This window comes from Ctenopharyngodon idella, chromosome 15 (assembly GCF_019924925.1).
Source record: "Ctenopharyngodon idella isolate HZGC_01 chromosome 15, HZGC01, whole genome shotgun sequence".
Lineage (NCBI taxonomy): Eukaryota > Metazoa > Chordata > Actinopteri > Cypriniformes > Xenocyprididae > Ctenopharyngodon > Ctenopharyngodon idella.
The window spans coordinates 14625504-14652133 of record NC_067234.1 but is presented as its reverse complement, the minus strand read 5'-3'; the positions used below and the strand labels follow the sequence as shown (position 1 = coordinate 14652133).

Below are 26630 nucleotides of genomic sequence, written 5' to 3'. Positions count from 1 at the left end.
ACCCACCTATTCACTAAACACTGAAAATATGTATACACAAATATTGCAAAACATACACTTCTCAAAACTGAGTTTTCCTATAAATCCCCAACTCACAACAGGATAAGTTTGCCACAGTACACCAGGCACGTAAGCAAACATGTTTGGTAAATTGTGGGTTTTAACTGAAATCCCCTATAAACACTTGAGGCAGCCAAACACCATGACTGGTAAAAGTAATTCAGAGCAGCTTTTGAGAATGTTTTCAGTCATCTCACTGCCAAAAGCAGTGCGACCAGGTCATAGACAGGGTCAGATGGAAATGAGAATAAAAACAAACATACGTTCATGAAGGGACTCAAGGTTTTCATATATGTTTATTAGTCATGACAGAGACAAACAATCCTCTTTGGATAGCATGTAATTTGTGATTACAAGCATATCTTTTTTTTCTTCTTCTTTTTTATTATGTATAATTTGCATGTTTTTTTTTGTTTTGTTTTTTTGTTTTTTGCTGATTTTAAAGTCAGATCACTTCAATTCACTTTCTACTTCCTTCACTTTAATATTCATTTAAATGTCCAGTATTTATTGTTTATTCACTGTATTCATTTACTTATGCATTCTCTGTAGACATAGCCCAAAAAGAAATAACATTAACACTTAAGTAACAAATTCATACTAATAACTCACCATGAACATTTTCATATGTATCTGTTTATTTTTTTGACAGTGGTATTGTAGAGACATAACACATTTACAGTTTTCAGCTCAGTCAATGTTTATTTCAGTTTCTTTGCTCTACATTGGATGCATAAAAATAATTACACAGAAGTTAATTTTACCAAAATATCCCAGACATGATTTCAGAATCATGGTTTATAAATAAATTAGAAAATAATGGAGACTTTCTACTGATTTACCAGCTCAGTAGTTGAAAACACATAAAAAGGAATGCTAATTTTCACAGCAGTTGACAATTTATGGCACATCCACATTGTAAGTGCTCAACAACTGAGAATAGAGTTGGACCTCATGATGCGCATGACTTTCCGTGAGGCGAAACTGTATTCAAACTGCAAATGGTCATGGTAGAAGTACAAATATCCTGTTAAAAAAGAGAAACAACAAATCTTTTCATTCAGTCATTCATGCCTTAGTTCAAATACATTTACTGACACAATAAGAAAGTTATATAACATTACTAATTAACACGTACCATAATGATAAGCAGCAGCATCCACTTCATCTCCAATTCCGGGAAAGTCTTCCTCAATGGATCGTGGGGATTCACTATCCATGGTGCCTGTCTGCTCATCATAACTGGAGAAGAGATGCAGCTTACATTAGCTTTTTAGCATTCTGTTGACTGTTGGATTTGCTTCTGGGATCAGAATACTCAATAAATATTATATATATATATATATATATATATATATATATATATATATATTTTAGGATTCATTTTTTTTCCCACAAGATTGTAACATACCTCCAGTATTCTTCATCTACGAAAAGTAGAGTCTTGCCCGTATCTCGGATGTTAACAGCTGCATCTATTTTGCGGACAGTTTTCGGGAGACCCAGTTTGTGGATGTATTTTGGATAGCCATCAACTAGATTGTAGCCATTGAGAGCCCACATTTTGATACCTGTAATATTTTTCAATCATAAAAATATTAATGCGGGTTAATTAAATCTAACTAAAAAAAAAATGCATCTGTAAGTGTTGCAGTGATGTTATTGTTAACTAAAAAAGGGCTAAACTATTTTAAAAAAGTGTTTTTGTTAATTGAAGCTGAAATAAAATAAAATAAACAACTAACTGAAATAAAATAACTTTAAGTTGAAAGACTGAATTTACTAAAATTGAACAAAAAAATATTAAAAATTATTTAAAAAAAACAAATAAAATGACAAAAGCACAACAAAATTACTAAGTGTTGATAAAGAAAACATTCACAATACGTTGAGCAATATAAAGATAAAATAACATGACTTATCATTTGACAATTGAATGTCAAAACTAACCACTGAATATGATGACGATATCTTTCTCTGGGTTCTCATAGGCAGCATCTACTTTGTTTGGTATATCAGGCCAGGTATTTTTAATGAGGTTTAGTTCAGGCTCAGGCATTTGTGCATGTAGCCGCCAGTAAAACCTGCCAACAACAATATCACAAAAAAATGAACCATATTAGGATATAACACATTATACAAGAGTTTAAAAATGTGCGAGTGCAGCCAGGGACAGTTTTATCACAACAATGAACTGTGGACTGTTTTTGCACCTGTCTTTGAAAATTATTGTCTCTCCACGAAGTTCAGTGACGGCATCAAAACTCAGTTCAGGGTCACACTTGCTTGGAGCGTCAGGTTTGGGGTTGACTCTTCTGTGGTTTGGGTTTTCGCCTTCGAATAACCCAAAAGCATAGGTTGAATCAGGACTATGAAGACTTCAAGAATGATCTATTGGTCAAAATGGTATATTACTCACCATAGAGAGATTGGATCCCCTTAATGTCATCCTCAGAGAGAGGGTAACCCTTGCCGTAGGTGTACACCGGGTACATCAGTGACCCAGGGTCAGAGGAATGGGCCATACCGAGAGCATGACCAAACTCATGGGCCGCAACCAAGAAGAGATTGAATGCTGCAAAGAACATATAAAGATAAGATAAGAAATCAGACTTTTAAAATGTAATAATATTTCACAATATCACTGTTTTTACTGTATTTTTGATCAAATAAATGCTGCATTGATGAGCATGAGGTATTTAAAAAATCCTACCGACCCCAAACTTTTGAACAGTGTTACAGCTACTGCCTAAATGTGGGTATTTTTTTTTTTGTACCGTGAAAGTCTTTGGTCCATGTTTCATCCTCATCAAAGTGTGTATCACCACCAATGCCATTTCCAGGGGGGTAAGCATGAGCAAGAAGCCCGTCTGGTCCATCAAACGGGTTGAAGTCTCCATGTTCTGTCATTTGCATACAAAACAAGAATAGAGATTGATAGAAGAAATATCTTTCATTTAATTCCCACTTCAATGAATAATAAAAATGGTGGTACCTTTTGCTCCAAAGCTGATCATGATGTCAGCATTTCCCTCATACAGTTTCTTAAACTTCAGTGGAGTCACCCTGCTCCAAACGTTAAAAGCGTTTCGAAGGGCTCTGTCCACATCCTTCTTCTTCAGGTCAGGAGTGTAGTTCAGAATCCTGAAAGTGAATAAAACACATATTTTGGAAATAAACGGTATTCACCTTTTTATCACCTTTTTTCACCTTTTTATCGTATTCACCTATTTAATGTATAAAAACAAACCTGAAGGTCACATCTGTGGTTTTCCATTTGAGGTCTTGTGGAAAGTGATTATATCCGGCCACATCTGGAACTCCGCAGCGAGCCATTTCCATTATCTCCAAAGTATCGTCGTCCAGCTTTCCCGTCACTTCCAACCTAAAAAACTTTTGCATGTCTCGAATTTTCTCGTACATGACATCAGATGTTTTTCTTTCTCCCTGGAGACCAGCCGGCATGCCATAGTACCTTCGAAGATATCTCTAAAAAAATTAAATAAATACAATTTCAAGAACAGAAAATCAACAAGCAAAGCATAAAACTCACATTTTAAAGAAAAATAATGCTCTCATACCTCAGCTAACAACACCTCGTCTTTCTCTTCAGTTGAAATAGGTTTTGCTAAAGCGTGTGCAGCGATCAACAACAATACCACAGCTGTGCGCTCCATGTTGACCGGATGATGTTCTGCTTGGTCTGACGGGGTCCTTTATAGTGCTCTCTCCTGTCAAAAATTGTTTGTGATTCATGTAAAAAGTACCTTGGCCAATCTACCACTTCCTCAAACCGCACAGCCAGCAGAATGTGGTTTAAAAAAACTGCTTTTAGGACACCTGAGTGAGCAATGATATCACTGCTGCGCCACTACTTTTAGCTGCAAGTGATTTGTTGACTCATTTTGGTAAAGGACATGAGTAATGAAAGGATATAAAGTCATGTTGGTGCTTCTTGTTTTGATAGTTTTTTGTGATTTTAGAGTTTTGAAGCCCTAATAGTACATACCTCTCAGACTTGCTCATGTGTGATTTAAAAAATACACAAGAAATCTATTTTAAGGCCTGAATGATGGCAAAACGCTATGCCAACTTCATTTTAAAAATGGCTATTAATATTTCCAGACTGCTGGAAAGGATAATGAATCATAGCCATTCAGTTTTGACTAAGACCTGGCATATGACTTCTAAACCTGTACAGATGATAAGACAAGAGGAAATTTAGCAGCTAATATTTTAGATATTTAGAGTCTAGACACCAAAGGATGTAGTCAACATCTTTCACTGCACATTTACCAATCAATTAAATTGATCAAAAGTGACAATAAAGACATGTTGTTACAAAAGACTTCTATTTCAAATAAATGCTGATCTTATATCCATCAAATAACAAAATGTATCACGGTTTCCACAACAGTATTAAGCAGCACAACTGTTTTCAACATTGATAATACAACCTGAATTCCGGAAATGTTGGGACGTTTTTTTAAATTTGAATAAAATAAAAACCAAAAGACTTTCAAATCACATGAGCCAATATTTTATTCAAAATAGAACATAGATAACATAACAAATGTTTAAACTGAGAAATTTTACAATTTTATGCACAAAATGACCTCCTTTCAAATTTGATGCCTGCTACAGGTCTCAAAATAGTTGGGACGGGGGCATGTTTACCATGGTGTAGCATCTCCTCTTCTTTTTAAAACAGGTTATGAGGTTATGAGTTTCTGGAGTTTTGGTGTTGAAATTTAGTCCCATTCTTGCCTGATATAGGTTTCCAGCTGCTGAAGAGTTTGTGGTCTTCTTTGACGTATTTTTCACTATAGGTGAAAGATAGATGAAAGCCCGGAGGGCACGGCGTCCGTGATTTCCAACAAGAATGTCAAATTTCCAACAAGAACGTCAAATTTGGACTCGTCTGACCATAGAACACTTTTCCACTTTGAAACAGTCCATTTTAAACGAGCCTTGCCCCACAGGACACGACGTCGCTTCTGGACCATGTTCACATATGGCTTCTTTTTTGTATGATAGAGCTTTAGCTGGCATCTGCAGATGGCACGGCGGATTGTGTTTACCGACAGTGGTTTCTGGAAGTATTCCTGGGCCCATTTAGTAATGTCATTGACACAATCATGCCGATGAGTGATGCAGTGTCGTCTGAGGGCCCGAAGACCACGGGCATCCAATAAAGCTCTTCGGTCTTGTCCCTTACGCACAGAGATTTCTCCAGTTTCTATGAATCTTTTGATAATGTTCTGCACTGTAGATGATGAGATTTGCAAAGCCTTTGCAATTTGACGTTGAGGAACATTGTTTTTAAAGTATTCCATAATCTCTTTACGCACTCTTTCACAGCTCTGCCCATCTTTACTTCTGAGAGACTCTGCCTCTCTAAGACATCCCTTTTATAGCTAATCATGTTACAAACCTGATATCAATTAACTTAATTAGTTGCTAGATGTTCTCCCAACTGAATCTTTTCAAAATTTCTAGATTTTTCAGCCATTTGTTGCCCCCGTGCCAACTTCTTTGAGACCTGTAGCAGGCATCAAATTTGAAATGAGCTGTGTAAAAGTGAAAAATTTATGTTCTATGTTCTATTGTGAATAAAATATTGGCTCATGTGATTTGAAAGTCTTTTAGTTTTCATTTTATGTCCCAACATTTCCGGAATTCGGGTTGTAATAATAATGTTTCTTGAGCATCAAATCATCATATTAGAGTGAGGATCATGTGACACCAAAGACTGAAGTAACAATGCTGAAAATTCAGCTTTGCCATCACAGGAATAAATTACATTTTAAAGTATATTAAAATAGAAAACAGCTCTTTTAAATTGTAGTAATATTTCACTGTTTTTTACTGTATTTTTGATCAAATAAATGCAGACTTGGTGAGCATAAGAGACTTCTTTCAAGAACGTTAAAAATCTTACCGACCACAAACTTTTGAATGGTAGTGTATGATCAAAAACAAAATGCTCTGCATGTTTTGCACAGCTGTTAGGGGCTTTTTTGCAGCTTTGCAGCGTCATCACATGAAAAACAGTCTGTTGGTTTTGTGTGGTGCAAACCCTTGAACCCATTTAAAAGGAGCAAGGAAAGGACACTGTTGTGAATGACTGTTGATATTAGATATTTCCAAAAAAAATTAAATTAAAATTAAAAATTAAGATATATTATTAAGTCCAAAGTTTTAAAGAGCAAAATATTTTCAGGGCTGCAAGTGTAGGCATGTCCTGTTAATGGCAGCTGTCTCCCATATAACGCAGTATAATGGAGTGACAGAATTCTTGAAATTCTTGAGTCAGCAGCACCCTCAGCACCAGATCTCTGTCTGTGCATTATATCATCTGATGTTTTGTCTGCCAGTTACGCAAGAGAATAATATCTTGGGCAACGGTGGAAATATAAATATATATTAAAGGGGTGATTGATTATGATTTTACTTTTTTTTAACTTTAGTTAGTGTGATATGTTGCTGTTAGAGCATGAACAATGTCTGAAAGTTACGATGCTTAAAGTTCAATGCAAAGGGAGATATTTTCTTTTAAAGAATTCTGTTTAAGGACTACAACAAATGGCTGGTAGGGAGCTTCTTCCTGGGTTAGTGACATCGCTAGCCCTAATATTACAAAAACCCTGCCCCTGAGAACACACAACAAAGGGGGTGAGGCCATGTTGGGCTGCTTTAGAGAAGAAGAAGAGTTGTTGTAGTAGAGTGTTGTTATCATGCCGTCATTTTACGCCGGACTGCTTCACAAATGAGGGTCAATGCTACGCTGGATTTGCACAAAAGATTAACATGACGGCACATGCTAGTCGATGAGTTGAATCAACTCCACAGCAACATAAATTTATCCACTAACCATTCAGAAACGTCCAGATGCATTCTAAAAGTTGTAACTTCTTCCTGAGTCTCTCCATCAGTGTCGACTCCGGTTTGAACAATGTAAGGCTGAACACCGTTAATGACAATCATCATTTTGGCTGCGTGAGATTCTCCAGCTTTGTTGTTGTTCAAGGCCGTAACCATGTCTTGAACATTGGGGGGGATCTTTTTTTTTTTTTTAATAAAGCATAAAGAAACAAAACTTGAAATTGCTGCTAATACAATGCTATATCAGATATGTACAATAACAATTATAGAAAAAAAATTTCAAATTCCCTAGTGGTCTAGTAGAGATTTTTTGTTAACAGTATCAAAGGTTGCATGTTCTAATCCACCCTGGCATAGCTTTCTTTTTTTGTCTCATTAAAATCAAAGATGTCCATCAATGGTTGTATATCAAGAGCAGGGAGCAAGAATTTCAAATATTGGGGGGGGACGATTTAGCCATTTCTAATTATTGGGGGGGACTTGTCCCCCTCAATGTCTATGGTGGTTACGGCCCTGTTGTTGTCGAGCAACGGAAGTGCTGTTAAAGCTCCGCCCTCTTCAGGAGGCGGGCCAGGAGCAGCAACTCATTTGCATTTAAAGGGACACATACAAAAGTGGCGTGTTTTTGCTCACACCCAAATAGGGGCAAATTTGACAAGCTATAATAAATGATCTGTGGGGTATTTTAATCTGAAACTTCACAGACACATTCTGGGGACACCAGAGACTTATATTACATCATGTAAAAGGGGCATTTTAGGTCCCCTTTAAAGGGTTATTTCACCCAAAAAATGAAAATTATGTCATTTATTATGTCATCTTGTTCCACACCCGTGAGACCTTTGTTCATCTTCGGAACACAAATTAAGATATTGCTGATGAAATCCGATGGCTCAGTGAGGCCTCTATTGCTAGCAATGTCACTGAACCTCTCAAGATCCAGAAAGCTAGAAATATCTATTGATGGCCGATTTCAAAACACTGCTTAACGAAGCTTCGAAGCTTTATGAATCTTTTGTTTCGAATCAGTGGTTCAGATCACGAATCAAACTGCCAAAGTCATGTGAGCTATTGAAATTTCAAACACTTATGATGTAACAAAGCCTTGTTTACTGAAATCACGTGACTTTGGCACTCCGAACCACTGATTAGAATCAAAAGATTAGTAAAGTTTCGAAGCTTCATGAAACAGTGTTTTGAAATCGCCCCCTAAACTAGATGAAAAGTTGAAAAGTTGTTATTTTGGGGGTTTTTTTTGGCGCACAAAAAGTATTCTCGTCACTTTATAATATTAAGGTAGAACCACTGAACTCACATGAACTGTTTTAAATATGTCTTTAGTAGCTTTCCGGATCTTAAGAGGTTCAGTGACATTGCTGGCAATGGAGGTCTCACTGAGCCATCGGATTTCATCAAAAATAATCTGAATTTGTGTTCCGAAGATGAACGAAGGTCTTTTAGAAGACCATGCTGTCTCAGATACTGTGCAAGGTATTTTTTCAGTGCCATAATGATTCAAAATTTCTTTGTTCATCTGTTTTAGAAAGAAGCAAGCAGAGACATGTAAAAACACTGACTAAGTAGAAGGTGATGGATGTAATTCATAACCTGGGGCCAAAACCCTCCAGGCTCTATTTCAACAAAGGAGATGTAATGAACTCCTATGCTTTCTCAGAAACTGATGATGATGGGCACCAGTCAAATCCAGAACTGAGATCAGATCCTTCAATTAGTGTAAATATCCTCATGTCCTGTAGCGAGGCGAAAGAGGTCTATATAAATCTGTCCTCTCAATCCTTATTGTAAAAGACTAAGAATGCATTATGATACTCTCTATTTCTAAAAACTGTGGGTGTAAATGTCATGATGCAGGCCCAGCACCAGGACAGAGAATGTTTGGCCAAGTATGGTGTCCCATAATTTGTGTTCTGCTTTACACCCATCCAAGTACGCACACACACACGAGATTGGGGGTTAGGTGCCTTGCTCAAGGGCACCTCAGTTGTGGGTAATGGAAAAGAGCACTGTTAATTCATCTACATTTCCTGCCATACAATGAGACTCAAACCCACAACCTTCAGGTTACAAGGCCGACTCTCTAACCATTAGGCCACAACTCCCCTTAGTGGGATTTGAACTAAGGACTCCATGATTAAAGTGTAACACTTCATCACTTGAGCCACTGAATTATTAAAGCATCTATGTTCACAAACCACTGTTAATTTTAACTGAAAAGCAAGCATACTCTTTGATTTGGCATGGCAGACATATAATAAAATACAATTGCCTTAACTATGCAGCAAAATCCTGCGTTTGGACTCGGCCTGGTTCCAGAACCAAATGGGTGTTTCTGAAATTAGTGAGGGTATTTCTCGTCCTAAAGCCTATGATTATCACTGTGTCAGTTGTCAATGAATCTCTTATTTACATAATGGCTACACTTTGTGAGCGTGCAGAACTCAAAAAATCAACAAATGTGTCTGTGATTGACAACATTGCTCACCGAAGCAAAAACGTGTTGGAAATTGAATCATTTTAGGCTCAAACCATACGGTCAAACACTACAGACACTCTCTGGATCATTTGCCAACTCTTTTTCGCTAATAATAATAATGTGCTATTATTACGAAGAAAACAGATCCTAGACCAGCAGTTATGGGCAGCTTTTCCCTCTAAAAGCAATAAGAAGCAGAGGCGGCAGCAGTGGTTTGAGTGAAAAAATTACACTGTGTGGGGGTGTCAATGATGAGCAATAAATACGCTTTTCAAAATTAGCCATGAAAATTATGGCAACCTTGGAACTGTTGAAAAGGGAGCAGGAGTTATATAGCAACACTGTGAACAAATGCAAACATGCTGAATGAGTGTGAATCATGTCAGAATGAGGCCACAGGGAATTTCCCAGATGTATAATGCGGATCATGTCCCACATCTGCCAGGAAGATATATGAAGAAGCTGATGTCAGGAGAACAGCTGCTACTACTGAATGTTAAGTAACCACCTACTTGTGATTAGAGTGTCATTTGCTGGATTAAACTGACCTAATGACAACAATTGTCTAGATCAGGGTTTTCAATCTTTTAGATGCTACGGACCCCAAAAATATGATCATCCTCATGCGAGGGATCCCATCCTAAAATTTTAAAGGCATCTATTTATTTATTTATTTATTTTTGTATAAAGGGCCAATTTATATTGTGAAAAATTAAAAATATAATTACATCTAAATATAATTTGGAAAATATTACATTTTTTTTTCTACTAGTACTGTAATATTAGATGTATTATTTACTCATTTATTTACTTAATTTCTTATTTTAATAATTTTAATTAAAATTCTTATTTTAATCAAATTTTTATTTGTTTGTTATAACCTATTTTGTATTTAAATTTGAATTAAAATATTTTTATTTATCTCTTTATTACACTGTTTTTCTTCAAATATTTCCATGGACCCCTAGCACTCCCTTGCAGCCCCCTAGGGGCTCCCAGAACACCAGAAAATATTTAGTTTAATATTGGCTTATTTTTATAATATATATATATATATATATATAGGCCAGATAGGCCTATTATTTAGCACAAAACTTTAAACAAAATTAAAATTGTTTAAACAAAAATGTTACCAGTTGTATCTTACAATTGTTCTTGAAGGGACATTTTGCTACCAAACCAGTCTTGTCTTTCATAAAAGCAACAGACCCTTAATTTTACATTTGGCTCCTTACATTTTCCTTTAGCATTTTTTTTAACCCTCTGGCCCTCTTCGTTTAGGAGTCACACTTGCCTTCTTGACGGTCAGAAGTGACCGAAGCCTTTAAAAGTAACTTTTTTGTTTTTCAGGAAAACCATAATGTAATATATTTTTGTTCATTAATATGTTTTGATTATACTATGCAATATTTCTAAAAAATTTTATTAGCTATTTTTCCCCAAAAATACACAATTTTTTTCTAATATATTTTTAAATTATTTTTCAATTAAAGCAGTATTCCATGTTAAAATAGAGACAAGGCATTTAAAATCCATTTTTTTGAAGGTAGATTAGTGCCATCTGGTGGGAGTAAAACAAGAAAAACTTATGCAATGCCACGGTGTAACCACTAGATTCCTATATACAGGTGCTAGTCATATAATTAGAATATCATCAAAAAGTTGATTTATTTCACTAATTCCATTCAAGAAGTGAAACTTGTATATTATATTCATTCATAACACACAGACTGATATATTTCAAATGTTTATTTCTTTTAATTTTGATGATTATAACTGACAACTAAGGAAAATCCCAAATTCAGTATCTCAGAAAATTAGAATATTACTTAAGACCAATACAAAGAAAGGATTTTTAGAAATCTTGGCGAACTGAGAAGTATGAACATGAAAAGTATGAGCATGTACAGCACTCAATACTTAGTTGGGGCTCCTTTTGCCTGAATTACTGCAGCAATGCGGCGTGGCATGGAGTCGATCAGTCTGTGGCACTGCTCAGGTGTTATTAGAGCCCAGGTTGCTCTGATAGTGGCCTTCAGCTCTTCTGCATTGTTGGGTCTGGCATATCGCATCTTCCTCTTCACAATACCCCATAGATTTTTTATGGGGTTAAGGTCAGGCGAGTTTGCTGGCCAATTAAGAACAGGGATACCATGGTCCTTAAACCAGGTACTGGTAGCTTTGGCACTGTGTGCAGGTGCCAAGTCCTGTTGGAAAATGAAATCTGCATCTCCATAAAGTTGGTCAGCAGCAGGAAGCATGAAGTGCTCTAAAACTTCCTGGTATACGGCTGCGTTGACCTTGGACCTCAGAAAACACAGCAGATGACATGGCACCCCAAACCATCACTGACTGTGGAAACTTTACACTGGACCTCATGCAAACGTGGATTGTGTGCCTCTCCTCTCTTCTTCCAGACTCTGGGATCCTGATTTCCAAAGGAAATGCAAAATTTACTTTCATCAGAGAACATAACTTTGGACCACTCAGCAGCAGTCCAGTCCATTTTGTCTTTAGCCCAGGCAAGACGATTCTGACTCTGTCTGTTGTTCAAGAGTGGCTTGACACAAGGAATGCGACAGCTGAAACCCATGTCTTGCATACGTCTGTGCGTAGTGGTTCTTGAAGCACTGACTCCAGCTGCAGTCCACTCTTTGTGAATCTCCCCCACATTTTTGAATGGGTTTTGTTTCACAATCCTCTCCAGGGTGCAGTTATCCCTATTGCTTGTACACTTTTTTCTACCACATCTTTTCCTTCCCTTCGCCTCTCTATTAATGTGCTTGGACACAGAGCTCTGTGAACAGCCAGCCTCTTTTGCAATGACCTTTTGTGTCTTGCCCTCCTTGTGCAAGGTGTCAATGGTCGTCTTTTGGACAACTGTCAAGTCAGCAGTCTTCCCCATGATTGTGTAGCCTACAGAACTAGACTGAGAGACAATTTAAAGGCCTTTGCATGTGTTTTGAGTTAATTAGCTGATTAGAGTGTGGCACCAGGTGTCTTCAATATTGAACCTTTTCACAATATTCTAATTTTCTGAGATACTGAATTTGGGATTTTCCTTAGTTGTCAGTTATAATCATCAAAATTAAAAGAAATAAACATTTGAAATATATCAGTCTGTGTGTAATGAATGAATATAATATACAAGTTTCACTTTTTGAATGGAATTAGTGAAATAAATCAACTTTTTGATGATATTCTAATTATATGACCAGCACCTGTAGTTCTATATAAAGTGGCTTATAAATTCTGTAGTGGTTTTTAGACACAAATACTTATTTTTATTAAGTTTTGCATATGGACTTATACTTAGACATTCTCAAAGACTACTTTTTGTCAAGGTTTAGAATATTTTTTGGTTTGAAATGTTGATTTGAAGTGTCGGTTTTTGCATTAATTTTACTACAGTCAAACCTGAACACAGAGGAGGGCATTTTGTCACACATAACATCAAAAGTCAATAAAAATATAACAAAAATGAATGGGAATGTTTTATTACAGCTTAATAAATCTGGGTCTGATCTGATTTCAACCTCTTATTTGAGTTTTAGCTCAATTTTACCATATTGATACAGCCAAACCGGTTCATTTGTGTGTGTATAATGGTGTGTTGTGTGTGTGTGTGTCTGTGAATGTGTGTAAGTGAGGTGGGTGTTTCTGTTTTGTACTCTCAATGTTTTAGTGTGTAACCTCTTTCTTGCTGTTCATTTTTTTTTACTGCTTTGTGGCTGAATTATTGATTTTATTTCACATATTTGCATAAACTTGCTTTGTGTTATAGTCGTGCTAGTTCATATATATGTGTGTGTGTGTGGGGTGTGTGTCTATTTTGCACTCTTTACATTTAGAGTGTCACCCCTTCATTGCTGTGCACTTTTTTTCTGCACAGTGTCTGATTTGTAGTTTGTACCAACAAAATATTCTCTGAGTTGTCGTATTTTTTCCCATTCATTTCCTATGTCAGTTTTGACTGTAAAGAAGGTAAGTGTGACTATTTTTTTTTTTACGACCCTTTAACATGTCCGAATCATGTCCTTGATGTTTTTGTGTGTTCATATTGCTAATGCGACAAAAGTCACCAAGTGTCATCTCATTCTGATGAAGCTACGATTTTTAACATTTCAAAATATAATTTTTTTCGGTCAAAAATGACTGAAGAGGGCCAGAGGGTTAAAAAAAAAAAAAAATGCGTGCATGAAGCATGTTTATTATTCAATGTATTCTATTTATAAAATGAAATATTTTATTATTTTATTAAATATATAACAATCTATTGAGCTGTTCACGAAACACAAGTTGTGTATTTTCTGTGAAGTACAAAAATTTGTTGCAAATGTGCATTTTAATAAGACCATGCTAAATTTAAATAATTTAAAAGTTAAACAATTAAATGCACTTTAACTGTAGTACCTCACATGTGTGGCGCCTCTTTAGGACTTTTATTTTAACTTTCCAGCAGCCATCGATGCTTGGGTAATGTTTGTGTGTCGTTTCACATACCCTCTCTCATGTAAATACAGTGCACAGTTCGTGATGTTACAGGATATTTTTGTCTCCACTAATTGTTTAACACCACAGAGACTGTGAGACTGCGGAAGCGAAGACAAACGAAGATTGTACGAGGTAGTTTGAATACTGTTTTAAACATATTCACTCTTGATTTTGTCACTAATATATTGCATTTTAGATATTTAAGCATGTACAGTGATATAAGAAGTGCTGCATGTAGTGAGTCTGTATTATTTTATGCAACATTTGACATTGACGTCTTACTCTTCGCTTAAAAATATAAAGTAAATATTATATTACGATGCATTTTGATGCACATGAGATGCAGAACAGGTTCAAGAGAAAACGTGCTCTTACGATTGACAGGTTGGCGAGGATGGAGGAAGATTTGTCAAGTGCTTTGAATTCTGTCAGCCTGGAGCCTACAGACATCAAATGGGACACTTTTGGGTAAATATTCCATCTTATTCTTCATTTAGCATATGCTTTCTTATAAGTTATTGTATTGTATATTTTACTATTGCAAGTGGCTTGTTCAAGGACACACTAGTGATCAAGAATCACCCTATCTTGAGGTTTATGCAACCTTTGGATTTCTAGCATAATTCTTTTAGCACCACAAAATTATACTTTTAACATATATTCTCATTACGTCAATGCACAGATATCGGTAAACAATGATCCATTCAGAGTTTCAGCACAAACACGCATTGTAATAATTTTAGATGTTGTAATTTCGTCACAAGGTTATCGATTAAAGACCTCAAGCTCTTTTTATGTTTCAACATCCAGAATTCTCACACAAGGTGAACAGTTTAGTCTCTTGTTTGCGGAAATGGTGAAAGAATAAAGCAGGGATAAGCACATTAGGATTAGCTTTCACAACACACTTCGGTTTTACATGTGGGGGGTTTCATTTGTTTATGCAAAACCAAACTGTTTTACGGGTCCATAAGTTGGCCACTCGTTTCCATACTATATATAGTGTATGTATTATAAATATAATTTATATAATATATAGAGTCAAGTTTTCTGTTCATGTGGGAGGTTTCAACCAAAATGTTATACAATTCCTAATTTTGGCCACCAGTTTCCCTAATACGAATATATATATATATATATATATATATAACTAGGCAATTTTAAGCCAACTATTTATATCTTTTTCTGTAGTGTGTCACTAGGAAATATCAGTTTACATTTCCAAACATTCCTTTTGCCATTATTTGTAATAATCCAGTGATTTTTGTATGCATAACAAGTCTGACAACAGCCACTATGCTCCACACAGAGATCTGATCCCACCATCATCGAGTCCAGTCGAGTCCATATGTTATATATATATGTTTTTTTTCTACATTTTTTTGTCACATATATATTTATGTGTATTATATAAATTATGTGTATGCATATATACAGTCTTGCTCAAAAGTTTACATACCCCTTACAGAATCTGCAAAATTTTAATAATTGTAACAAAATAAGAGGGATCATACAAAATGCATGTTATTTTTTATTTAGTACTGTCCTGAATAAGATATTTAACATAAAATATGTTTACATATAGTCCACAGGACAAAAAAAACAACAACAACACCAAAAAACAGTTGTATCTTATTATATCTTATTCAGGACAGTACTAAATAAAAAATAACATGCATTTTGTATGATCCCTCTTTTTTTTTTTTAAATAGTTAGTGTTTTGCAGATTCTACAAGGGGTTCACAAACTTTCAAGCAGCACTGTATATGTAAATTATATATATGTAAGTATAAATAACATTAAAAGATCAGAAATTGATGTCAGAGAAATGTATTAGCAACAAAATGTCCATTGCATTGGGTAAATGCAGTATTAAGGTTTCCTCTTGTACAGTTTAAATTGAATGTGTTGGGTGGGCCATGTAAGCCCTTCATAAACCAGATTAGGGGTTTAATCTTTAAATCTAAAGGTCCGCCTACGCTTCCACCTCCTTCTACTCCCCCTACAGCCTATATCACACACTTTACTGCATTAATAATTTCTGGAATAACTGCCTTTGCTTCCCTGACGGTCGGGACGAAATATCTGTCAAGACAATTGAGTGCTATTTTCACGTGTCCAGCCATTGTCGAGCAACATGGAAGAAATAGCTGAATATTTTAACGAAAAGATGCGAGCACGCTCCGACAGCATGGCCAGCACCGGCACACAGTCCACTAGCAGCCGTCTGCATGTGCGACAGCGTCTGGCGATGCTCATGACCTGCGTGGACGATCTGGACCCTGACGATAAACTGGACGCGCAGGTAGTTAAAACGTTAGATGGGGCTTTTCTCGTCTGCAGGCAGATTGCGGCCCCACATAAGAAAGACCAGTTCAGGTTTTGTCTTTCACTTCTCTTGTTGTCGTGTCTAGTTTCTAGTCTGGTTTTGTGGTGACTGAACACCTTTTCTCTGTTTTTCCAGAGAGATCTTGTTTGAGTCAATGATCTTTAGAGGATGAGATGTTTTGAACCTTAGATGTTAGTCTGTAGTTCTTAATGGATTGAGCTGTTTAAGATGCTAATCTGCAGTTTGATATGCTTACAATTTCTTGGACCAATTAGTTGAAATGGTGTTATTGTTAATCTGAGCAGTTATGTGAGAACAACCTGGAGATTTACTTGCAGTTTTTCCAAATGAATTACACAAGGAGGGGGAATGAACAATTATATTATTGAACTGAATAAATCTTTCTTTCATATACCCACAGGCTGTATGTTGTCACGTGGAATGTGGGCACAGCTGAGCCTCCTGAAGATGTGAACTCTCTGCTTCAGCTCAGCTCCCCGAAGAAACCCGACATCTATGTGATAGGGTGAGTTTTGATATCTTAAGGTCTCTCAGACACACCATAAAGTAAATAATGATGAATGAAATATGTGGTCTGAATGTCTGTGATGCTGCTCTGGTTCAGTCTGCAGGAGGTGAAGGCTGCACCTCTCAAGTTTGTCACAGATCTGGCCTTCGAGGACTCCTGGAGTCATCTCTTCATGAACACTCTGGCCCCTTTGGGTTATATCAAGGTGCTGATTCTGTCTGCCTTATACTAACATGCTTTTGTTCATATGCTAATCATGTGATTCACTGTGAACTAGTGGACGATTGGTTTCTTTATTCATTGGTTTATATATATAGAGCTGCTCAGACAGGGAAATTTTGCATGGGAAATTTTAGGTGATTTAATACAAACATACATATTTATTAATTGATTATAAATTCATGATAATGGTGTGTATATACATGTATGTATGTATGTATGTGTATATATATATATATACACATTACAATAATTACAATATTTAAATGTAAAATATATTTAATATAAATATAATAAAAATTATATAAACACTAAATTATATATTGAATTATATAATTACAATTATGAATTAATAATAAATATAATTTACAACTACAATTAACTGTTTATATATATATATATATATATATATATTTAATATAAATTATATTTTAATTTGTATATATATAACACATTACAATTACAATATTTAAATTAAAAATTACATATTTAATATAAAACAAAATAATAAAAATTATATAAACACACTTTAATTATAATGAATTCATAATAAATTAATAAATATAATTTATAACTACAATTAACTGTTTATATATATATAATATTTTAATATATATATATAATATATATATACATTACAATTACAATATTTAAATTAAAAATTACATATTTAATATAAAACATAATTCATATAATAAAAATTATATAAACACTTTAATTATATTGAATTATATAATTACAATTATGAATTCATAATAAATTAATAAATATAGTTTATAAATACAATTAACTGTTTATATATATTTATATAATTTTTTATTTTTTTATTTAATATAAATTATATTATAATTCATATATATATGCACACACACACACACACACACACACACTTATATAATTACAATTATCATAAATTTGTAATTAATTAATTAATAGCTACAATTAACTGTTTATATCTTTATTTATATATTTAATAAAAATTATATTATAATTCATATAATTAAATATAATTTAGATCATTTTAACTGTTGGCAAAAATATGGAACTGAAAATCAGTTTGGATTTCCATTAACAATTGACAATTAGTGTGTGAAGGATAGAAATTATATTTATAATATATATAGGAATAATTTTAGCATAGAAAATAGTGCACACTTTATAATTATGTTGTCTTATTTCCTGTTTTATTGTGGCCCATTCAGGTGTCCTCAATACGGATGCAGGGTCTACTCTTGCTTTTCTTTTCCAAGCTGGAACACATCCCCTTTATCAGAGACACTCAGGTCACTTACACCCGCACAGGGCTGTACGGTTACTGGGTAAGACTATTGAAATACAAATACTTAAGCGAGCAGCTCTTGATATACTTACTGAAAAATTGCAGTGCGGGAAAATTTATCTTAATTTTCTTAAAATTAAAGGGTAATAAAGGAGGCGTGTCTATCCGTCTGTCCCTCTACGGTCACATGCTCTGCTTCCTGAACTGTCACCTCAGCGCCCACATGAACTACGCCTCTCAGAGGGTGGATGAGTTTGAGTATATTCTGGATGCTCAGACCTTTGACACCAAAAACTCACCGCACATTTTGGACCACAAGTCAGTCCATGACGATATTTTATGAATAATTACCACATAAAAAGCATACTGTATATTTCTTTAGCTTTACTTTCTTGCATATTCTTTTATTGATTATGTTCTTATTATCAATTTTACTGATTAGCATTATTCCTTATCATTTATCTATATTGCTCTTTATTGCATATGAATTCTCTCACCTCATTCTCTAGGGTTGTGTTCTGGTTTGGGGATTTGAATTTTCGTATCGAGGACCATGGTATGCTCTTTGTAAGGAACTGCATCACCAGCCAGCGTTTCAGTCTACTTTGGCCTAAAGATCAGGTACTGATCACTCTCGAATCTTTATTAGTGACATAAATTATGTCACTCTATATTAGATGTAGTAACAATGTCTATACATTTAAATAAAAAAAAGGCATTAATGTATGAATAATTTATTCGCAGTTCCAGAATTAGTAACTCGCTTAATTTGTGCCATAATGTATGTTTGCATCTGTGCATGTCAATATCTCACCAGCTCACCATGATGAAACAGAAGGAAGCTACTTTGCAGAAGTTTGAAGAGGGACCTCTCGACTTTCAGCCCACCTATAAATTTGACTTGCGCTCGGATAACTACGACACAAGGTAAATGACACAACTTCTTACAATATATCCTGCAGTATATAGGGCTGGCACGATTGATTAATTGTACGATCGTGATTATTCTATCTAATTGAAATTATTTGAGATAACCACAATAATTTGTTCAAATTTCAATTACATTTTGTAAATTAAATTTAGAAAAGTAAAGAATAAAGTACAGAATCAAGAAAATAAAAAAGCACTGTTATAAAGTACACAAAGATTGTCGAAGGTCTTCCTTCATATGAAATGAAGGCTTGTGTGTTTAATCAGACTGTAATATAATATAATATAATATAATATAATATAATATAATATAATATAATACAATAACAAGTATTAAAGTAAACATTAAAGTAAATCATGTGGGCATATATTATTAGATTTTGTATTATTATATACAATTCCAAGTAAAAAAAAATATTAGGCTTTCACAGTGACATAAAAGTGACATAAACAAAACAGAATTAAATCTTTAATCGCTATTATTTGAATGACAATCAATAGTCAGCACAAAATTCATGATTGCAGTGTATTGTACTTACATTGTCATTATTTTTGAGAGTCATTGGTTTTTAAGGTCAGCATGAAATTAAAATTTCTTAATGCACATTCCTGGTCAAAATGTAAATTATTTTTATTATTGTATGTTATTTGAAAAAAAATATTTTAATTAAAATTTAATAACTTGCTTCTTTTTTTTTTTATTATTATTTTTCATTCTCTCCATTCCAACCACATGTCAATTAGAGACCACTTTTCATAATGCAGTCAAATATTTTGTTTGACTCAGAAATAGATTTTGATTTTTAAAGGGTTAGTTCACCCAAAAATGAAAATTCTGTCATTAATTACTCACCCTCATGTCGTTCCACACCCGTAAGACCTTCGTTCATCTTTGGAACACAAATAAAGATATTTTTGATGAAATCCGATGGCTCAGTGAGGCCTGCATTGCCAGCAAGACAATTAACACTTTCAGATGCCCAGAAAGCTACTAAAAACATATTTAAAACAGTTCATGTGACTACAGTGTTAGCCTACAGTGGTTCAACCTTAATGTTATGAAGCGACGAGAATACTTTTTGTGCGCCAAAAAAACAAAATAACGACTTCAACAATATCTAATGATGGGTGATTTCAAAACACTGCTTCATGAAGCTTCGAAGCTTTACGAATCTTTTGTTTCCAATCAGTGGTTCGGAGCGCATATCAAACTGCCAAAGTCACGCCCCCCAGTGGTGAACCATTGAAATTTCGAAACACTTATGACGTAACGAAGCCTTGTTTACTGAAAGACAGAAACAAAAGATTCGTAAAGCTTTGAAGCTTCATGAAGCAGTGTTTTGAAATCACCCATCACTAGATATTGTTGAATAAAGTCAAATAAAGGTTTTTTGGGGTTTTTTTTGGCGCACAAAAAGTATTCTTGTCGCTTCATAACATTAAGGTTGAACCACTGTAGGCTAACACTGTAGTCACATGAACTGTTTTAAATATGTCTTTAGTACCTTTAGTGGCAATGGAGGCCTCATCGGATTTTATCAAAAATATCTTAATTTGTGTTCTGAAGATGAACGAAGGTCTTACGGGTGAGGGTGAGTAATTAATGACAGAATTTTCATTTTTGGGTGAACTAACCCTTTAAAATGGATTTCATGTTGACTTTAATTACATTTCCCGAATAGCTGTGAAGGAAACAGTAATCACTATAATATCCTAAAACACCCTCAGCTCCACTGCCAGGACTGTTTTTGCCTGTCAGATGTTGACCCGTGCTTTCTTTTCACCCCTGCAGGGTACAGAAGACATGGTTTGGTTTTAAGTAAGCTTTAAATTTCCCATGTGCTTCTTAACTTGAACCTTCCTCCCCTGCTTGTCTAGCCTTCTGCCAGCATTCCTTGAATTTTTCCCTAATTGTAGCATTTCCGTCAAAGACCTGAAAGACTTTCTTTTTGCCCTAAAGCTGACAGACCTCATCCACACTTTAATACAGACCAATGCATTGTGTGCCGGCCATCCCGTCCTGTAACACCCATTCATCTACTGCTGAAATGAACCACCAGAAATAAACCATTAACATCCATATACATCCGGCCTGTGTTTGGACTTGGTGTTGGTGTTGTGTGTTGCAAAGAGTTTAAGTGTTTAAGTATTAGTCATCTGTGTTCCTATGTTGTCGTTTCTAGTAGCTGTTCAAATCTTTGCAACATACACGGTCATAAAGCATGTGGACGACTCGGCTCACTTAGTGAAAATGCTTTTTGACCTACAGGATGTATTTATGGTGTAAAAAAAAAAAATAAAAAAAAGTGTGTGTGTATAAATATATATATATTAGTGGGGGGAAAATCACATTATGAAATAAATGTTTTTCTCCAAAAGAATTGAAAGTGGGGGGAAAATCACATTATGAAATAAATGTTTTTCTCCAAAACATGTTGGCCACAATTATTGGCACCCCTAGAATTTTTTATGAGTAAAATATCTCTGAAGTATATTCCCATTCATATTTACATTTATTTATCACACCAGGGTGATCATGAACATGAAATTGTCCATCCATGACTTCCTGTTCCACAGGAGTATAAACATGAGGAAACACAAAGGCCAAATTCCCTTAATCATTCATTACAATGAGTAAAACCAAAGAATATAGTTCTGATGTGCAGCAAAAGATTGTTGAGCTTCACAAAATAGAAAGTGGCTGTAAGAAAAAAGCTAAAGCATTGAAAATCCCCATTTTCACCATCAGATCAATAATTAAGAAGTTCCAATCAACTAAAGATGTTACAAATCTGCCTGGAAGAGGACGTGTGTCTAAATCGTCCTAATGCACGGTGAGGAGGAAAGTTTGAGTGGACAAAGACTCTCCAAGGATCACAGCTGGAGAATTGCAGAGATTAGTTGAGTCTTGAGTCTCAGAAAAAAATTATCAAACAGCACCTACATCCCCACAAGTTGTTCAGGAGGGATACAAGAAAAATCCTCTGCTCTCATCCAGAAACAATCTCCAGCATATTCAGTTGACAGACACGACTGGAACTTCAAACATGGTCAGATGAAACTAAAAAAAGAGCTTTTTGGCAGCAAACCCACCAGATGGGTTTGGTGCACACATGGATAAACAGTACCCCATGCCCACGGTTAAATATACTGCTGGATCTTTAATGTTGTGGGCCTATTTTTCTGCTGGAGGTCCTGGACATTTTGTTCAGATACTTGGTATCATGGATTCTATCAAATACCAACAGATAAAAAAACCTGACGGCTTCTGCTAGAAATCTTATAATGGGCCGTAGTTGGATCTTCCATCGGGACAATGATCCAAAACAAACATCAAAACCAACAAAAAAATGTGTCAATGAGCACAAAATGAAGCTTCTGCCATGGCCATCCCAGTCCTCTGACCTGAACCCTATTGAAAATGAGTGGAGTGAACTGAAGAGAAGAAGCACCAACATGGATCTGGGAATCTGAAGGATCTGGAGAGATTCTGCATGAAGGAATGGTCTCTGATCTCTTGTCAGGTGTTCTCCAAACTCATCAGGCATTATAGGTGAAGACTCAGAGCTGTTATCTTGGCAAAAGGAGGTTGCAAAAAGTATTGAATAAAAGGGTGCCAATAATTGTGGCCAACGTGTTTTGGAGAAAAACATTTATTTCATAATGTGATTTCCCCCCCCCCCCCCCCACTTTTAATTCTTTTCCTTCAATGAAAGGTTAGATTTTTGCTAATTTTATGAATTAAAGATCAAAAGGATAAACAATGCAGATTTATTTTTCCCCCCCCCCCCCACTTTTAATTTGATTTAATCTTGCTTTCCTCTCTCTGTGTTTGGCTAGTGGTAAGAAACGCAAGCCTGCGTGGTGTGACAGGATCCTCTGGCGAGTGAAGCCCAAGTCCTTGCCGCCGGAGGATATTGATGAAGACGGTCACAATGAAGAGGATCCAAAGAAACAACTGGAGGGGGAACTTGAGGATGAGTTCCCTCTGAAAATGACCCAGGACTATTACACAAGTAAAATGGAGTATGGCGTTAGCGACCATAAACCTGTCATTGGCATCTTCCGCTTGGAGGTGGGGCATCACCGAGTTTGGCTAAAACAATTGTCGTTAACCCATTGTGTCATAAAATACTACAAGAATGACCATTTGTTAATCTGTTATCAGTTGAGAAAGATGTACGAGACGCCACTGGTGCAGGTCTGTGCTGAAGGAGAGTGGAGTGCCGACTTCGACGCCCTCATAACCTACAGACTTCTTCAGTCCTTTCCCTCCAGTGCCTGGGACTGGATCGGTTTATATAAGGTGAGAGAGGTTCCCAAAATGTGCTCTGTCCCGATGGGGTCACAGACTGCAGGTAAAATAAATAATGGTAATGGTAAATGCAAATAATAAATTAGAATATATAGTATATTATTGTGTATGGTGACAATAGTAATAATAAAATATTGTGAACCGGGGTTTCTTTAATATAGAACTTGTGTTTGTCACTTCATAGGTTGGTTTTAAAAGTGTTTCGGACTATATCACGTACACTTGGGTGAAGGATGACCAGGTGTCTGTCAATGATGAGCTCTTTCAGGTTTGCAACATTTGCTCTCTGCATTTCATGTTAGATAAAGTTTTTTTTTTTCTTTCACATAATCAACTAAGTAGATTTAGCTAATTATATTGTCTTTTTTCACAGGTTTATGTGAACAAAGATGAAATTCCAGTTCTTGGGGGAGAATGTGTGCTGTGCTATTACAGCAGCAACCTGCATTGCATTGTGGGTATTAGTCAGCCTTTCAAGGTGAGTAAACTTTTACTTCTGTATTTTGTATGTACATTAGTGTTGGGTAAGTTACTCTAAAAAAGTAATTAATTACTAGCTACTGATAACATCAGTTTAATTAGATTACTGTTCTAATTACTCTCTAAAAAGTATAGGATTACTTATTACTAATTACTTTCTAAAACTCATATCAACCTCGAAAAGTTGAACAATACAAGGATAGACATTAAAACTGCACTTTTAATTCGTTCAAATAAATAATATAAAACTGCATAAATTATTCTTAAACTGACCAAAGTATTTAAAGGGAGAAGGTTACATTAAAAACATACATTTTATCATTAGACATAAAATTGTGATGTTAAACCCATTATTGTTTTATATAGAGTTGTTCTATATCTGTACAGTATTTAATGAAATTACATCAGAAGTAACTGTAATTAATTACAAGATTAAAGGCACAATATGTAAGATTTTGGATTAAAATATCCAAAAACCACTAGAACACTGTTATATATTTTATTGACTTGTGTACTTATATTATCCCAAATGTTTCCAAGAATGTTTAAATCCAGAGAAATAAGCTATTTTATCCAGGACACGGGCCGTGACCATGCGTCGCCTATCAGTGACATTATACCCGCGTTACCCTCGATTTCCGGGTTTATTTTGTAGAAACCATGGAAACACCAATGATGCTTTAATATATTATGTGAGCAACTGTTTGGATACATTCATCAACAAAAAACTAATTAATGTTATAAAGCTCAACACAGCAAGTCTTATTGTTTAAATCTCGTTTTCTTGATTTACCGCGAGTACCATGTTTTACCATGACTAATATTGATCTAGCTTATTGCAGTGTGCAACAAGTGTCTCATAGCAGCCGCCGAGTGAACGCAGAGTAGCACTATAGCAACTTTCAACACACAAATGTGTCTAATATGATAAACAGCGCTGTGTTACTCCACATACACATGACCGGAAGAAGCGGAAGCGGTCGTCTGCGGCATAATAAAAGTCCCACTGCTCACGAGCCGTGTGTCATGCTCGTCTCTCATTAGCAATCGCTCCAGCGGCCTCGTTCCACTCCAACGGCTTTAGCCACACCCTGCTTCATCAATACATTAGCTCATCCATGAATATTTCTGCCCGAGTCCCGTCGGATTCTTTTCCACCAGCTGTGGACGTGAAGACAACACCTCCCAAGATTCCGCGAAATCAAGGCGTCATCAAGCTACGTCTTTGTTTTGAATATGCGACCTCTAGCGGTGAAAAATTACATATTGTGCCTTTAAGAGTAATCCCTTACTTTGCTTTTTCAAGGGAAAAGTAAATTACAGTAATTAATTGCTTAGTAATGCATTACACCCAAAACTGTACATAATTTAAATGCTTTAATTTTATTTGTGGTAACATATGACCAGTCCAGTTTTTATGTAAATAATTAGTTTTAAATACTGTTATGGCTGTATGTTTTGAAAGGCATATTTTCAGTTGGCTTCAGTGTTTTATATGTAGTAGGGTATAAAAATCAAATGAATGTTCACTTTAGGTGCAGGAATCCAGAGCGGCGATTGAAGAGGGTTTAGTGCCTGAAAATATCAATGGACTTGATGAAACAGTTGCCAGTTAAGACCAAGACAAAGATGTCAAACCAAACATACCTGTGGATTTAAGCAAGTGCAATTTTAATCCAAAATTGGGCTTTTATTTGTATGTGATACAGTATTGTTTTTTTTCTTTTTTTTTCCTCTTTTAACCAGGAAATATTATAAATCACATCCAGTATATTTTAAATTGTAGCCAGTTGGTGGGACCTGTCCCAAATAGATTGTGGTATTCTAAGTAAGCATATTTAAATCAAAAACAGATGTTACAAATTAAGAAAAGCATACCAGTAATGTAATTTATTTAATTATTTGATTAATTAATTCACACCACAGCCTTACTATTACCACATTCTCTTAAATCATTCAGTCTGCGTTTAACTTTTTCAAAAAAATGTTTTGTTATTTGTCAAAATTTCAATGTTTACTGTTACTGCTTATGTTGTCTTTGTTTCCATTTCATTCAAACTTAATGCAGACCGTTACACTGTTAAGAAAAGGCTGCATTTGCACAATTTAATTGAGTACTTTTATGGCACTTGTTTACTTTATGTGGATCTATTTATGACTGTAACTCATACTGAAGTGGTATTATTATATTGTTTGTGTCTCACTGAAATTGAGCGTGAATAACTGAAGGATGTTCTGAAATAGTTTGACCAATTCTATTTTTGTGGTCAGTACAATTTGATATTACTTTCATTTTAAGTATAAACAGACTGTACAGAATGTTTAAACGGTAAACAGATATTCCCTCTTTTGGCTTAAGAATGTGTTTATTTAATGTTTGACTAATGCTAATGTATAAATAGAATATATTTGTATCAGATTATACTGTATAAAAGGTAAAATACTGTAAGAAACAAAATTTCTCTGTAAACAAAAGTTTTTATTTTCTAAACAACTACAAATGCATACTGTTGACATGAAATAAATGCTATTTAAAATAAAATTTAATAATAAAAAAACGAGGTTGTGAGGGATAAACATATAGAGGTCCTGTTTTATGTCTAATTTACAAAAAAA

At 35.1% G+C, this 26630-nt stretch overlaps 2 protein-coding genes across 4 annotated transcripts; one reads left to right on the top strand and one right to left on the bottom strand.

Annotated features, from left to right (window-relative positions):
• Positions 1-337: 337 nt before the first annotated feature.
• Positions 338-3806, bottom strand: mmp13b (matrix metallopeptidase 13b). Its single transcript, XM_051863977.1, has 10 exons — positions 3642-3806; positions 3311-3549; positions 3056-3204; positions 2838-2963; positions 2480-2635; positions 2274-2394; positions 2011-2144; positions 1472-1631; positions 1199-1302; positions 338-1087 (listed from the first exon to the last, which is right to left on the bottom strand). The coding sequence occupies exons 1-10, from the start codon at positions 3735-3737 to the stop codon at positions 987-989; spliced, it is 1386 nt and encodes a 461-aa protein (XP_051719937.1). The 5' UTR covers positions 3738-3806; the 3' UTR covers positions 338-986.
• A 10086-nt stretch (positions 3807-13892) lies between these two features.
• inpp5ka (inositol polyphosphate-5-phosphatase Ka) lies at positions 13893-26591 on the top strand. Of its 3 annotated transcripts, XM_051862665.1 has the most exons (14): positions 13893-14065; positions 14318-14401; positions 16684-16788; positions 16888-16996; positions 18213-18329; positions 18432-18607; positions 18799-18910; positions 19107-19216; positions 21012-21038; positions 23060-23294; positions 23388-23525; positions 23719-23802; positions 23908-24012; positions 25550-26591. In XM_051862665.1, the coding sequence occupies exons 2-14, from the start codon at positions 14328-14330 to the stop codon at positions 25628-25630; spliced, it is 1473 nt and encodes a 490-aa protein (XP_051718625.1). In that variant the 5' UTR covers positions 13893-14065; positions 14318-14327; the 3' UTR covers positions 25631-26591. The 3 variants fall into 3 exon arrangements, with proteins under 3 accessions (XP_051718625.1, XP_051718626.1, XP_051718628.1); XM_051862666.1 differs by lacking the exon at positions 21012-21038; XM_051862668.1 differs by lacking the exons at positions 13893-14065; positions 14318-14401; positions 21012-21038 and adding an exon at positions 15677-16312.
• The last annotated feature ends 39 nt before the right edge of the window (positions 26592-26630 follow it).